General features: G+C 41.0%; 1 protein-coding gene across 1 annotated transcript; it reads left to right on the top strand.

Moving 5' to 3' along the window:
* The first annotated feature begins 1,892 nt into the window (after window positions 1-1,892).
* Window positions 1,893-16,473, top strand: cap1 (CAP, adenylate cyclase-associated protein 1 (yeast)). The gene is made up of 13 exons (XM_085346716.1): window positions 1,893-1,980; window positions 7,624-7,728; window positions 8,693-8,793; window positions 9,327-9,404; window positions 9,829-9,972; window positions 11,234-11,319; window positions 11,845-11,950; window positions 12,549-12,732; window positions 13,214-13,395; window positions 13,522-13,645; window positions 13,827-13,909; window positions 14,254-14,397; window positions 15,258-16,473. Exons 2-13 carry the CDS (start codon window positions 7,626-7,628, stop codon window positions 15,339-15,341), a joined length of 1,419 nt encoding a protein of 472 aa, XP_085202842.1. The 5' UTR covers window positions 1,893-1,980; window positions 7,624-7,625; the 3' UTR covers window positions 15,342-16,473.

The following is a 16,473-nucleotide window of genomic DNA, read 5'->3' as shown; positions in this document are numbered from 1 at the left end:
TAATGTGTAAATTAAAGTTAAAAAACAAAAAAACAGTGTTGGCTTGTTCTTGCTTTGTGTAATCTGAACAAAATTACCTCTGATTAAGGTAAAAAAAAAAAAACTTTTATTCTTTTTTTTTTTTCTCTGTGCTTTCTCTGTGTCTTTGTATTAGTTGTTTTTCTCCACAGCCTGCACAATTCAAAGGAAACTCCTTTGTGTGATCTGAGAAAACTTTGTGGGAAAAAGTTTTGCCTGGATAAAACTTTTGAGGAGTTTGTTTTACTCTGAAATGGAGATGAGTCATTTTTTTATATTACACAAAAATTCTGCTTCATCACCTGGTTGGGAAAAAAAAATCTAATTTCTTTGTTGCGCGTTCATTACATATTATAGGGTTGGTATAACATTTACTTTTCTGATTACAGGGGATCCAAACACCCGTGTATCGGACTGATCCTCTGGTTGGTCTTTTCATTTACTTTTATAAGCCTGCTGCCCTCGATGGTTTGTCCTTTGCACATTTTGGGAGATAATGGAGTCCTTAAAAGATTATAATCGAGATCTCCCTTCTCTGTCCTGTTATTCCTCCTCACTGTGGATCGATGCCTGTTTATAACACTTCCTATCACTGGATGGATATTTATTTTTAAGACTAGACAAGTGACATGTAAGATAAATACAAATGTGCTTTTAGGTGATCTCTGTGAAAATGGGACTTCTTTTTTGAAATCTTTATTTCGGCCAAAAAAAATAAGGTAAATAAGAAGACAGGATAAATATTTGCATGTTTTCAACGTCTCTGCAGTCAAAGTTTTGCTTCTTTTCTCAACTATTCGCAAATACAGTGTCTTAAACATGAAATGGGACAAATCATGAATGTGCAGCTGACAAATCTGTGTGATGCTATCATGTCGATATGGACCAAGATCTCTCAGGAATGTTTCCAGCACCTCCAATTTCACATGAATACAGTGTCTTAAACATGGGACTATAGAGAATTTATATTTATGTTATCATAATGTTTGTTTGTTTGTTTTTTCACTTAAATTTGAGTTAATTCGCAGAAGTATGATAGTGACTCTGACCACCAGCTTTCTTCAGTGAGTGAATGAGTGTGTGGTGCTGATGATCCACAGCCACACTCCAGGATGGGGGCCTCTCAGGAAACCTGGGAAAGACTCAAAGAGGCTCCAGCTCCAGCAACACTTGTAGTGTAAAGAACAGCTTTATCACTTGACCAAGTAATAATTAATACTTGGCACGACAAGTGTTGCTGGAGCTGGGCCTTTTCAGATTCTCCATTCACACTGGAAGCAGGTGAAGTGCTAAAAGCATCTTTAGTGACTCCACACAGACCATATATAAATATATTTGTTTGTTTGAATATTTGTGGGAATAACTAAGGGGGGTTATTATATCCCGTTCTGTATAAAACAAACGCTAGATTGTTTGGTTATAACAATAAGAACCCTTAGTTGTCGCCCTTATTTGAATCAGTGAAGTCACTTCATTGCTTTTGTGCACATTTACACAGTTGTGTCCATGTTTTCTGTATGTGTGACAGCTTTTTTCCAGTCTGTAAAGTGGGGCAAACATGCCCAGACAAGAAAAAACGCACCACATGAAATACACAACTCTGCGTGTTTTTCCTGCAAATGTTCGGAGGAACATCTCCTTTAGAGGCGCTGCCTCTTCTGTTATTTTTATGATGTCATATCTCACTGCCTGCAGATATGTTGTTACGAGGGGAAGAAAAGTACTTAGTTCTTCTATGTTTTCCCCTCTGCCTCTCTTCGTATATTGCTGCCCTCTGCCTCTCGCACTCCTTATATGGGAAAGGAATTAGTTGCGCGAACAAGGGCGGAAACGTGGCGCGGTGAGCGCTGGGTAAATTCAGCGACATACAGGAAGAAAGAGACGAAGCCCAGTCTGCTTACTGCACACTCCCACAGCAGCGACAACATAAAGGACCGAATCACTGCTCGACCAGTTTAGCAGGTAAGCAGCCGGTGTGCTGTCCTTTTTGGTATTTGCACTGCGGGGTTTGTGACTCGATTTACGGCTTTCTGCAGAAGCGGAAAATCAAATCTGAGACGAGAGAGAGAGAGCGCACAGCCGCTTCCTCCTTCACCGAGAATCATTCAGAAATTACATCTTTAGTTCGGTGTGATGCTAACGCAGCCGGCTAGCCGAGGTTAGCCGCAAAAGCTGACGCTGGTCTGACTTAAATCGTTAACATGTCTGCAGCCCTGTAGTCAGCCTTTACTTCGTCTTGCTGTGCTCTCTTATTAAAAGTGGAAACTTCTCTTTTTAGTCTTTTTTTCTTCCCTTTCCTCCTCTGCAGAGTAGTGCAGCATTAGCTGACACAGGGAGGGGTGTGTGTGTGTGTGTCTCAGAGGAGAGAGAGAGAGGAAAAAAATCCAGGAAATAGTCAAACTGACAGCAGACGCTCAACGGCAGGGAGGGGACGTATAAAAACACCACCCCAGCTTTTTTAAATATGTGTCGACTTTGAATAAGGTGGTGTAATTAAAAAAAAAAAAAAGGTTTATCTGGGGTTACGTTAGCTAGCTCTGGTTGTCGGCGTTGGTGTTGTGGCACATTTTGTACCCCCTTTAAATAATTTCTAAGCGGTGTAACGGCTCTTCAGGACGGCTTAACGCTATTTCCTAATCTGTAACTCTTCAGGACACTATAACGTTACTTGAGAAAGGTGTTTCTTAACCTCAAGAGCCACGAGTACACAATAAAACTGTTTAACTGAGGTTTGAGTGGTGGGGCTAAAGTTGTAACGGCTAGCTTTAGCCGGTGATCGCATTATCAGCAGCGGCTTGAGCGCGATTTGTTTGAGCTTTGAGCCCACCGAAGTAGGTCTGGAAGGGCGCCCTGCTTTCCATGTCTGCCACGGTTACAAACAGTGTTTCCCTATGCAAATAGATTTGGAAGAAAAGCTAAGGTTGCAAATGCAGGAGTGGACGCTCGCTCCTTTATGTCTGGACGTCTTGCCCCCAGGCAGACACACAAACCCTCACACAGGCCTAACTAACCTACTTCACTGCCCCTGCGTGCTGATGGGAGCTCTGTGCACAACATTTCTTCCATATAGACAACAAATGAGGTCGATGAGATCAGTTTGATAGGGTTATAGGCAGATTTCAGATTTTTAGTTACAAAGGTATTATTCATTAGTACAATACACTAGAGGACTAATGAGAGACTGCCACTCCTCATCTAAAGACTACTTGGAATTTGTAGTCAGACGTTAAGATTTTGCATAGACTGGGGTCACTATTTGCAAGGAGACAGGTAGATTCATTTTAAGCTAATTTCCCATAGTGCACTGCGTGGAAATGTACAAAAAGCTAAAGTTGCTTAAGGCAGGCTTTTGGCCACACCTGCTCTTGTTTGTGCAGTGGTTTGTTCTGAAAAACCAGCCCAAAAGGGAATAAAAAGGGGAGTAAATGCACCTGTTGGTTGTTGATAGTACTAATGTGTTTGAGTTTTAATATTTGCATAAGTTGAGACAAAAAAAAAAAAAGAAATGCAATATGTAAACTACGTGAGGAAGACCATGCTGATTGAGCTTTATGATCACTTTACACCAAATGATTGAGATAAGAGCATGCAACAACTTTACAAAACTCCCAGTTTTATTGCAGCATCAGTCATTTGTTTGCACTGTTTGAAAGTGTGCCTTCATACTCCTGGTATGAACTACAAGCTTCTATAATTGTACATGCTACAGATTTAGCTTTAATCTAAGGAAAACAGAACTGAAGGAATGACTCCCTGGCTGCCGTCACATCTCTGGTTTTGTCTTCGTCTGTAGCGTTTCCTTGGTGGTCAGCACTTGGCCCGAGCCTACGCCGCCACTTTGCTTTGGTGCACATAAAAATAAGCATTTGAAGTGAAGTAACTGGGCATAAAGTAAACTCAAATGTGCTTTGCTCTGGGATTTGCAATTTGCTAGATATGGATAAAGTTTGTTAGTGTTGGTGTAAACAACAGTTAGCCATCTACAGGGCTGGGTTTGTGTTGTTGTTGTTTTTTTCCAGCTGTTACACCATTTAGGGGCCGCTCCCTCCCTGTGCTGCAGGTGAGTCATGTCTCATGAGACCAGGAAGTGCTGGACTCTGGTATATGCAGGTATAAATGCTCACTGCCGTGGTGCTAAACAGAATGTGGGTCAAGGGTAGAGAGGGCTTTTGTTTCCTGCTGTGATCTAATTCATCTCAGAGTCTGCTGCACAAATTAATGCGTAACTCTCTGTGAAAGACAGAGGAAAAGGGGAAGTTTAGGTATTGTGTGCTTCTTATTCAGTCTGCTGTAAAAGGAAGAAATAGTGCAGTCTTTTAAAAATAACTTCATGTAATGTCTTGCCACCTCACCTGCTGATAACTCTATTGAATGGATTCACCTAACAGCCTCAGGGTTGATATAATGCATAACTGCCTCTCCTATTTAATGATCAGAAATCAAGTCGAAAGGCTGATTTTTAGTGATGCAGTATTTTACCTTTATTTAACCAGGAAGTCTGACTGAGGTAGGAGTCATGCAGACTCAAAGCATTATTAAAACTGCAACAAATGCAACATAAAATATCAGATCCACACATGATACACACCCACATACACAATAAGTTGGTTCTTAAGGAAAAAGATCCATGCATCTTGTTCACCATGTTCCTTATGATGGTTTTAAACTTAAACAAGCTTTTGCATTTTTTTTTTTTTTTTAAGTTTAAGATGTGGGGTAAGAAAATGCTGTTGTCATCAGATCTGTCTAAAACCTCAGCAGATGAACAATCAGCTGTTTGGAAGGGAAAAAAGAAGTATACAAAGTTAAACTAAATGGCTGCTTGAGTGACCATAACTCAAATCTCAAAATAGTTACTGATTATTTTGCTGCTGATAAACCGATGAGTGACTGTGGCTAATTGGAACAGTATTGAACACCCATTGATATGACTTCAGAGCATCTTCAGAGTGCCGCTTCTCAACATGAAGGATTTTATAAGCTGGTCACAGCCAAAAATTTAACATCTCGGTCATTTGATATGTAAAGATTTCACTGAGGAGTGAAAGTGAGATGTTGGCTGCAGCATTATCTTGCTCATTAGTGAGAGTGGTCTGTGTGGATCCATTCAGCGACAGCCAGGTATAAGGACCCGAGACTGGAGGGGCTCTCAGTGGCCCAGGTAAGGGCAGTGTCAGCTTTCAGCTGCCTCATGTAATGTTAGCCTTTCTCTTCAGGTGTGCGTCTGGATCTGTGAGTACTCCTTTATGTGTTAGACTTGGATTGGAGTCAGTTACGGTAATCATGTCTTTTGAATAGTTAAATCAGGAGTGTGCATGTTTTTTTGCTTCAAAGGTGCTGCTGACCTTAAGTTGTTTTCTTGTGCGATGTACCTGGATGTTTAAAACTCATAGCTGGGATCTCTCTGTAGTAACTCGCAACGATCTACATAGCTTTACGCAGCAAGTTCTGGCCTGCTCTTCCTCTTTTGTTACTCAACCTCAACACTAATAGGTGGATTTTTCTGTGACTTCCTTAAAGCTTGCAAATGAGCATATTTACATCTTTTGGCTCAATTTATTCAAACAGTCGAGGGTTCTGTCCTTGTGGCCGATTCGGCACAAAACCTTCATTATGTCTGTGCAGACGGTTTGATTCCCAGCTGAAATTCACTCTGTGCTGTTTCTTAATGGGAGGATTTTATCATCTCATGACATCATTGTTAGTAAAGTAGTCATTACTGTTATACTCCAAAGGTGGAAATGTGGGTGTAGGGTTGTCCAGAAAAAATGTGCCAAAATCACATTTGATTGTGTGATGCCTAAGCATCAGGCAGTGTTTTGTTTTTTTTTAATTAAATATTTAAATAGCGCTCCGTTTCGGAGGAAGTAAGACAAATTAAAACAGACAAAACTTAAGAGTTTACCTGAAGTTGTTGAGCTACATGTCATCACTAATGAAAGCGCCTAACCTTTCAGAGTCCTTTCTCGTTGCCAAAGAAAGAGGCGACAATGTAACCCTTGTCATAAAAATGCTGGACAATCGGAAGCTATCTGGTGGTTGCCAGGTAGTGACTGACTGGTCTTCAGACCTGACTGAAGCTTCAGTATATGTGCAGGTGATCTATGTGAGCCAAAAAAATTCAGGCTTTAGAGTACTCTAAATACTCAGTTTTTCCTAATATTGGCTCTTGGTGACATCATTGGCTTCATAGTGTAGTTAACACATTCACCTTACGCACAAATGGTCCTGGGTTTGACATCCAGATTTTAAAATCACAAATGGTTGTGATTTTAAAGTCACAACCATAAAAAAAGGAGAGGAATAAAATGTTAAAAGTTTAACAGTGTATAGGTGTTGCTTTAGCAGCTGGTGCATTTTGGAGCAGTGACTCCGTGGATGTCCCCACAGAGCCTTGGGCTCAGGACTGATGGAATTTACACCACATGAACGCAAGCAGACAGTCGTGTACTCATGGAAACTTTAACCTGTGGTTAAAGTAACCTAGGGGTTAAGAGTAGAGGCTAATCTCTTTATCTAGTACTCCTGTGAAGCTAGTACTGTCTGGTTTGTAGCAAGACAGAAAATTCATGATTACAATTTAAATCTGTTGTTGTGGTCATTGATTAATAGTGGTGTGGAGGGTACATTATATTGAGGATGAGGTCTAATTAACTTGAGGGATTTATTTATTAAATGAATAAATAAATGTCAGCACTATGTCAGATGGGGGAAGGATCCAACTGTTTGCCGTATGTGGTTGAAATGTTAGTTGTGACCTGTAGGAGGTTGTTATGCACGCAAAATGTTGTTAAAGCTTTTAAAGTTTCTGCAAAAGCACCTGTTGGAGACCTGTTGGATTAAGCAATAAATGCTTTGTTTAGTTTTAGGAGAAAAAGAAAAGCTTCAAATGATCCGCCACTGATTTTATCCTATATTATAATTATTAATATTGATAATCAGAAACATCAGTTTTTTTGGACTGTTTTCCCCACACAGTTTCTGGACAATATTGCTATGAAGGAGTTTAAGAGCAGCAATAGAAGAGCCCTTCTATTCTATTGCTGATATTCTATTGCAACATGATCTAAACCTGAAATATGGGACTTGTTGAAGTAAATGCACACATGTAAACTTGTTTCTGGTACAAAAGACAAATATGGGCAGCATTCAGAGCACTGTTGCTGTTTTTAATTTTTTTTAAAAATTGCATTGTAGTTTTAACACAACAAAAACAGGTTCTGGGATCGCAATACTGAATAAAGTTGTTTTTTCGAATCGAAACTGATGAAGGATAAACTGAATGGCAGTTAGTGATTCAGTTTAATGTAGTTCTGCACTACAGAATTTCCCAGAGGAACCCACCCGAGGGATTAATAAAGTTCCATCTAATCTACTTCACTAATGTAGGTTCAGATTGATGCAAGCAAGCACTTCTAAAGAAATGCATCCTCCTGTCTATGTTACTGTTGACTGTATATAAATAGGACGGATCAATGATCATTTTCTATCATGATTTCTTTCTTCCTGTGTTTTAGTCCCTGGGACTTCTCTCCCAATAGTGGTAGCCAGCGTGACACAGCTAACCTTTTTATCAAACACAAAAATGTCCTCTCTTTCTGACAGGTATGGCAGAGTTGGCGAGTCTGGTGCAGCGGTTGGAGGTGGCGGTGGGCCGCCTGGAGGCCATGTCAGGCCCTGGAGGCAGCGCTGGAGGTTCAGATGGAGGAGGTATTACTGTTAAAGAATACACTGAATAATATGTGTAGAGATCAGTGAGTGAAGTTTGCATTAATACATGAAAATGTATCACTGCGCTGAAGTCAGCTTCTGGCAGTGTGGACAGCGAAACCGGAGCCTTTTTGAAAACGATGACAGATTTTAGTCATGTGATGCAGTCATGTGACCAATTAAACTAAGATAGCGGAGGGCATTATATAGCTGTTGTTTTGTTTGCGCTCAATTTTGACAGCCCTATTAAAGATTAATATCAGTTTGTAAATGCTCCAGATAGCTTTTCTTCAAATTCTTTAATTCTCACTCACTTTTGCAACTTTGTACTTTTGTGTTACTCACAGCAACAACTCCACCTCATTGTTAGTCCATTTAAAAAACTGTGCTGAAGTCAGCTTCTGAGCTCACAAAAGCCACTAGATTATTTGACTGAGTGGGGTCATTTATCACTAAAATGTTCTGATGTTGATAATTATGGCTTTCAGTCAGTTACTGTTGGCGTTTGCAGCTAGGCTTCTGCAGCGGTAGATTTAGCTGCTCTTGGTGTGTTAGCCATGGTTCACTGCAATGTGTTGCTGTGCTGAGCGTTACTTGGGGAATTTCATGCAGATTAGACCCAAGTAGTTGTTAGTAAAGATATCAGTTCCACATTAATGTAATGTAAATGGTAAATGCACTATAGCGCTTTACTTAGTTCCTAAGGACCCCAAAGCTTTATACTACATTCATCCACCCATTCACACTGGGGATGGCAAGCTACATTGTAGCCACAGCTGCCCTGGGGCGCACTGACAGAGGCGAGGCTGCCGGACACTGGCGGCACCGGGCCCTCTGACCACCACCAGTAGGCAACGGGTGAAGTGTCTTGCCCAAGGACACAACAACCGAAACTGTCCAAGCCGGGGCTTTAATCTTTACATGTATTTCTTTTTAATCCCCGTGGTCTTCTTTATCTTTGCAGCTGTATCTGCGCACGTCGAGGGCTTCGATGAGATCATCAAGGGTCCTCTGGCGGAGTACCTCTCCCTCAGCCAGAAGATAGGGGGCGACGTCCAGAAACATGTAGGTCACAAGTTCAGACATTACACATTTACATGAGGCATTGGTCACCAGTCCTACTGGAGCTGAGTTTAATTCTTTCCTAGGAAAGATGATTCCTGAAAGGTTACTTTAACTGCAGCAGCCATTGTAGAAATATTTACTGTCTACAAGTAAACGTTTCTTCTTTCCTGATGAGCACATTGCAGTGTATCTTGGTTTTTTGCCTCCACCTGCAGATCAGAAGAGCAGGTGCAGCCTGTGGAAGGACTAACGCAGCCTTTTGTTTGTGCTTCATGCAAAACTCTGCAGGGAATCTCGTAATTGCAGTTGACGCTGCTGATTTAATCGCTTCTTTTATACAGCATTGTTTTACATTTACAGTGATATTCCTCATTTTCCAAGTCCATGATTTATTTTTTTTTTCCCCTGCTGGCAAGACTTGAATATTTCTAAATATGAAGCCCCTTGAAAGCAGTTTCTGTTAAGTGTTCGTGAAAGATGATTAAAAAATGGCACAATGATAAATTAATGTAACATTTCTTTCCCTCTTTTAGGCAGAAATGATGAAGCAGGGGTTCACCACTGAGAGACAGCTTCTCATCACAGCCTCCACTTCCCAGAAGCCCTCTGATGTGAGTTAAACACACTCCGTAAAACTTTAAGTTGAGCAAGCACCGCATTGATTGATCAATTTCAACTTTGTGCATTATTTATTGTGTTCGTCTGCAGTTTAAATGGATGAACCCTTCTTTCTTTTTCCCTCTCTGTACAGGTTCTGTGTTGTGATATTTCTGCCTCATTTTATTTCGATTTAAAAATCTGCTGTAAAGATTAAATATTCAAGCTCGGCTTAGTTGTGATGGAGAAAGCTTAGTGGGATTATTGGCCTTGTTAATTTGCTTCAGAAGTTGGAGAATTTGAAGAGGGTTTTTTTTTCTTTCTTCTTCTTCCTTTTTCTTTTTTCCTCGAGTTGTGACTCAATTCTATACAAATTCTTAAGTTTCAGGTATCTGCTGATATCGAGTGCTAAACTTTTGTCCTTTTTCGACTCTTCAGGCAGTTTTGACGACTCTCCTGCAGCCCGTGTCCAGCGTGATCCAGCAGGTGCAGGCGTTTCGGGAGCAGAACCGCAGCTCGCCGTTGTTCAACCACCTCTCCGCTGTCAGCGAGAGTGTGCCTGCCCTTGGATGGGTTGCCATGGTGAGTCCAGGGGCTGAGAGAGGTTAACGGGTAGGAAAAGAGCCGTTTTGGCACCACTCTGTGTATGTGGATAAATGAGTGTATAATGGGTGGAAACAGGCCTCTCTTTGATTCTGTCAACAGTCTCTGATGAGCGACGGTTTCTTGGCTGACGTTAAAGCACCAACAACAGAGCTTTGCTGTTACAGTAAATGATTCATTCATTGTTTGCTGTTGTGTTTTTTGAGACTTATGAATAATGGATCAGATTTTCAGATACACATGATGAATGTCTTCATTCTCTGTCCGCCTACCTCTGTATCCTTAAACTTCTCATTTGCTTTGCAAAACATTTGTGACAGCAGTACATATTTCAGAAGAACAGTCATTCTTTTTTTCTTTATTGCTAATGAGAGCTAGACAAGGAAGCTGATTAACTGATTAATACGTCTTTATCTTAGTTATTTATTTTTTTAGTCATGTTGAGACTGATTTTTTTTTTACCTTTGGACAAAGCCTCTTTTTGCAAAGATTGTGGGTGTAGCTTTATAGCAGTAGGATGGATTAGTCTTTAATTAAAGGCTTCACTTGTGGGGAAGCAAAGATTTTAAGTTCTCAAAATGTTGAGCTTTAGTTTTATACTTCCCCTTTCTTTAAACATACCTGACTCCTCTGCATCCATTTAATCCGACTCTAAAAGACAGACAGGAAAAACCTGGCCCACAGAGTCCTAAAGGAAAACAAAACATTAAGGGGCAGGAGGCATGTCAAAGCAAATGACTGCAGTGATTCTCCACTGCTGTTTAAGTTGATTTTAATACTGTTTATTTCATCAAGTGACCTCTTTAGTGGTACATGTCAGGTAGGGATCTACCAGCAATCTAAATGCTGACATGGTGCTTGTGCTTTTAAATTGTTAGCTACAGGTTACAATTAAAATCTTACTAAGTTCAAACTTAGTTATCCAGTGTTTGGGGTTTTTGTTTGTTTGTTTGTTTGTTTGTTTGTTTTAACGTTCTCTGTGGACATTTGGACTAAGTGGTTTCCCACCCATGATATACGAGATAAGACTGGCTCTATTTATCCCAAAATTTGGGGAAGTTCCTGTGTTACCGCAGCCAAGAACACTAAGTACAACCTAGATCAAAATGCTTAAACAAAGTGGACTGGACTGCTCAATATAATAAAAGCAATATGACAAAACAAACTGGCTCAGTTAGGCAAAAACTACACACAGGGTATGTTTTACGAAATGAATCTAAACCTTTTTACTTCGTGTCAGGCTCCCAAACCAGGCCCGTACGTTAAGGAGATGCAGGACGCCGCCACGTTCTACACCAACCGTGTGCTGAAGGACTACAAGGACAAGTCAGTAAAACCTCCACTATTAAAGCCTGTTTCCCTCATTGTCCGCAGCAGATGGGCCGTCCAAATTTAATTTGTATACAAAGCTGCTGGGATTTCTTCCAGTTTGTTCTTATCATTTTAAACTGTATCATATGTTTTTATTTTTTATGTTGAATCTAATAAACAAAAGGGTCAAAAGAACTTTTAAATGCAGCCAAACAGTTTGCTCGACCCATCTGTCTTCCATCCTTTCTTTTCCTTTTTCAAGTTATGGTGCCCCATGGTTTTACTGAGTCAGCACTGCCACATGATACACTGAAGCATGTCGGTGGCAGACTTCCTGGGTTTAAACTTGTAATAAAAGCCTGAAAGTGAGGCAGACTGTTTGTGCTCTCAGCTCGTGTTCACATGTCATACAGCAGGCAGGCAAATTGCACAATGAGAAAATCTGAAATAAAAAATAAAGTTGTGTTGAGTTCTAAGTAAAGGAAGAAAAACTGCTAGAGCTAAAAAACGATGCCATAAAATCATATGTCGTCTTCACAGGGACAAGGTGCATGTGGACTGGGTGAAAGCCTACATCTCCATCTGGACTGCGTTGCAGCATTACATCAAAGAGCAACACACCACCGGACTGACCTGGAGCAAGACTGTGAGTTTCCAAAGGAAGGAGGAGGAGGAGAGAGAAAAAATAAAAAAAGGAAATTACTGCAACTTGAAACATAAAAAGCAGCTCTCAAATGATCAAATGCAACCTGACTCATGAATTAACACATTTACCTTAGGGCCAGTTTTACTAATACTTTGTGCCAGAGCAAACTGGTCTTTGGCATTAGAGAAAATTGTACTGTCTGTACTTAGAGTTATAAGGTTGCATGATTTCTGCAGCTTGCCCTGTTGCATATGTATTTCTGGGACTTCCTTTCTTGTGGTGCACAATGAAGGAAAAGCAGGAGCTTTTAGGGTACAAAACAATCCTGAAACTGAACTTGAGCTCTGTTTTTGCTAAACTAAATTTAGCCCTTCAGAATAAACTTTATTTTTGTTTACACACAAAGTTGAGGCAAACACAGGGAGAAGTGGTGTAACTGCCCCTGATATGCAAACAGTCCTGTTTTAAATTATAGAGGGGAGAATTACTCCAGAGTTTGTCTCGTGAGTGTGCTCTCCTTTGTCTGCTTTAAAGGCTAAAAGTGTGTCCTTCATGACCTCATTCACCCTGTTAACCGTTTTCTTCTCTTCTTCCTCAGGGTGCAGTAGCTTCAGCCGGTGCTGCTCCACGCAGCGCTCCTGCTGGCGGTCCTCCCCCACCTCCCCCTGGACCCCCTCCTCCCGCTGACCTGAGCGGACCCACTGGCGGCGCTGGGGACGCCGGTGCTGATAATCGGAACGCCCTGTTCGCCTCCATCAACAAGGGGTCTGACATCACCCGGGGTGGGTAGCTACAGCTCCAACCAACAGTGATGAGAGGAGCTGATACTTTTTTTTTTTTTTTTTTTTTTTTTTTTCTGGCCTCAATTTTGAGGATTTGAGTGCAGCAGTAGTCATGTAGCAGAGCTACATGAATCAATACAAAAAGGCTTTGTTGATGTAAATCATATAAAGGAGTCTCTGGTCCTTCTTTCCTTTTGTTAATCATTACTCTATGTGAGGAGTAGTAATCAGTATTGATGAACCTCTCTGGACAAATAAGTTGATGGGAGAACGTGGTATGAAGGGCAGACAGTGTATTAAGACGGACCTTTTTATTTCAGTTATAATCTTTTATGCTCATTTACACTTACTAATATATGGGTTCCATTCCTTTTATTTATTTATTTTTGTTATCACATAAATTAGATGTGCTTTGGATTAAGTAACGCTCCCTCTCTCTCAGACTAACAGTGCATGTTTCATCTCTCCCTGACCCCTGCAGGACTAAAACATGTGTCCGATAACCAGAAGACCCACAAGAACCCCAACCTGAGGAGTCAGGGCGCTCCAGTGCGCTCTGGACCAAAACCCTTCGCTTCAAGCGCCGCCAGACCTGCTGCATCCGCCACACCAACCCGTACGCTCCCCCCTGTGCTGGAGCTGGAAGGAAAGAAGTGGAAAGTGGTACGTTGAAGGGGCCAAAATGACCAGAATAGATTTTTAAACTTGCTTCTGGCTCAGACAAACAGACCTTTTTTTTTTTTTCTTTCTTAATTCTTTTTCTCTGTTTTCTTAACTTGCTTTCTGCAGGAGAACCAGGAGGATGCTCAGAACCTGGTGATCAGCGACACTGAGCTGAAGCAAGTGGTTTATGCTTTCAAGTGTAACAAGAGCACCCTGCAGGTCAAGGGCAAAATCAACTCCATCACTTTAGGTAAGAAAGGAAACTCACTCCTCAGAAACACACACGTCGAGGGCTCTCGTATTGCCCCTGATATAATGCCCAAACATTTATTTATATTTGCCGACACAGCCGCCATAAGTGAATAAAAGGCAGAAGAATGAGCTCGGTGCTTAGAGTCTCTTAAATATACTTATTTATTTTTCTCTGACAGACAACTGTAAGAAAATGGGCCTGGTGTTTGATGATGTTGTGGGCATCGTGGAGATGATTAACTGCAAGGATGTCAAGATCCAGGTGTGATTATTTTATTTTATTTTATTTTGTTTCTTTTCACTGTTTGTTGCATTTCATGAGATCACTGAATGATTTTTGCTGCCCCGTCATTCTTCGGCTCTTTGTAGTTTCTCTGCTGAGGATTTATACATTTTTCATGAGCTCTGTTTATTATTCATGTAGTTAAATATTGGAAACTACAAGCTGCTCAGTTTTTGGCAGCTTCACTGTCAGCTGGGTGCAGTGTTGGGCTTGAGGAGATTTGTAGAAGCTGATTGTAGATCGGCATTGTGTATCATCTACCTGATAAAGTTACTGGCTTTTAGCCAAAGGGTCTACTGTTTATTTTTTCCTTTTGTTTCCAGGTTATGGGGAAGGTCCCAACTATCTCCATCAACAAGACAGATGGCTGCCACATTTATCTGAGCAAGGACTCTCTGAAGTGTGAGATCATCAGCGCCAAGAGCTCAGAGATGAACGTGCTGGTACCCAACAAAGATGGAGAGTTTGTGAGTATCTCTGATTTCATTTGTTTAGCAGAGGAAGTTTAACGTGACACAAACAGGACCTCACCTGACTGTGATAAGAAACCTTACTGCTTCTGTAAACCTTATGGGGTATTTTTGGCTTTGTAAATGCTGTCATCACTAAGTTTTCAGTGCTGCTGCTTTTATTTAATCCTTATTTCAACCAGAAAGTCAATTGAGATTAACATCTGTTTCTCAGGGAAGACCTGGACAAGTAGGCACATACCTCAAGTTAAAAATCAAATATACTATGAAAATAAAGTGAAAGAAGTCAATCGAATAATACAAATAGAAGGAGCAGTAAGTCTTTATGAGAGCTTTGAGCTCTCCTGGGTAGACAAACACGTTCAGCCTCGTTAGGTACTTGTTAGTGTCTGTGAGGCAATCGTCACATCAATTATGAATTTCTCTATAAAAGGTCTTGGATAAAAGTCCAGCCTTGCAGAAGTTTGAAGTCAAAGTCGTTAACATGCAAACGGTCACATTGGTCCAGCGAGTAGTGTGCATTTGATCTTTTGAGCTGCTTTCAGCTTCGCATGCGCGGCATGTTTAATTAGACCATGAAGTGTTCCTTGAACTGTGCATCTTTGAGCAGGTTTGTGGTGTAGTTGCTTTTAGGATTTTTGTTAAATAATGAGAACATGAGGTTAAGAGCAAGGGGGCAAAGCTCTCCCATCCTCGTTTTAGTGCTGCTAGGAACCTTTGACCAGAACAGCCCGTTTATCGAGTCTTCATCCTGAGCCGAGCTGATCAGCTGCTGACTATAAACGACAAGAATTCAAAGCTGGTCTGAAAAAGCTTGTTGATCTGACAAAAAACCCCTGTGTGTCTCTCCCTTTCAGACGGAGATCCCTGTACCCGAGCAGTTCAAGACAGTCTGGGACGGCAGTAAGCTCGTCACCACAGCAACAGAGATCGCCGGATAAACTGGGGCAGCATATTAAAACGGCCGCCCCTCCTCAACGCCATCCCCACTCGTCTATTTTAATTTTTTTTTTTTTGCAGAGTCCTGTCTGACTGATCGACAACCCCACCAGCTAACTCTCACACTGTACACTGAGATTCAGACCTTTCCCCTTCTTCCTTATCAGCCAATCACAGTTTAAACTGTTCCTTCTGTAAGCCAATTAGAGGGCTGCTTGCCTTATCTGGAGCAGATCCTCCAGCCAATCAGCAGGGAGCAGCTTGTCATTCAAATTAGGGTTTCCCTGCAAGCACTTGAAAAGAGTTTTGCCAACAGCTGGGAAGCTCTGTATGCTTTTTTTTTTTTTTAATTTATCTGGATGATGCTGAGCAAATTTTAGAATAGGCAATGTTGATTCCTCTGCAGCCAATCAGGCTCATTTCTTTCCCTTCTTCCTGGTCAGCTGGGGGGCTGGCGTGTTTAAGTTGTGGCCTCAAGGTTTCTCTTCCATTATATGCAATTCACTGGTGAAGCACTCGTCAAAAAGAGCCCTCTTTAAAGAGGATAAAGGCATCCATATCATCTCCACTGATGACTGCAACCATGAGACTCATAGTGGATAATGGTGTAAAACAAGTTCTCTGAGCACATAAAACCAGAGTAAAAGCAAGCTGTGCAAAAACATTCTCTCTTAAATCATTTTTAAAGCATAAATCCATCTAGATGATGTTTGAACGGTTTAAAGTACGTTTTCACTTAAATCTACACAGGACATTCCTGAATGAAAGGAAAAAAAAACATTCCATGTTAGGAGGCATTTAAGAAAAGTGTGATAAAGAGCAAAGATGTTGGAAGTCGGTGGAAGTGAATTTTAAAAAGTAAAGGAAAACAGACTGGAGTAAGTGATTGGAAACACCTGCTGTAATCACCTGTACAGCTATGAATAGTCTTTGAATATCAGCCTGACCATCAGCATCCTGCTCCTTCTCATGTCTGCAGCTCGCGTAGCTGTGGAGCTCTTCGCTGAATTTTCTTTTGTCTCTTGTTTTTGTTTACCACTTTAATTTCTCTTTTTTGGGGGGGTCCAAACTCAAATCTGCTCATTAGTACTGGAGACATCATTAAAAATGTTGCAATAAATCAAAGTATTTGGG

This window comes from Diplotaxodon limnothrissa, linkage group LG22 (assembly GCF_057381915.1).
Source record: "Diplotaxodon limnothrissa isolate DT_005_m linkage group LG22, D_limnothrissa_male_GT1.1, whole genome shotgun sequence".
NCBI lineage: Eukaryota > Metazoa > Chordata > Actinopteri > Cichliformes > Cichlidae > Diplotaxodon > Diplotaxodon limnothrissa.
The sequence above is the reverse complement of the archived record's forward strand: the minus strand, read 5'-3'. Positions and strand labels throughout refer to the sequence as shown.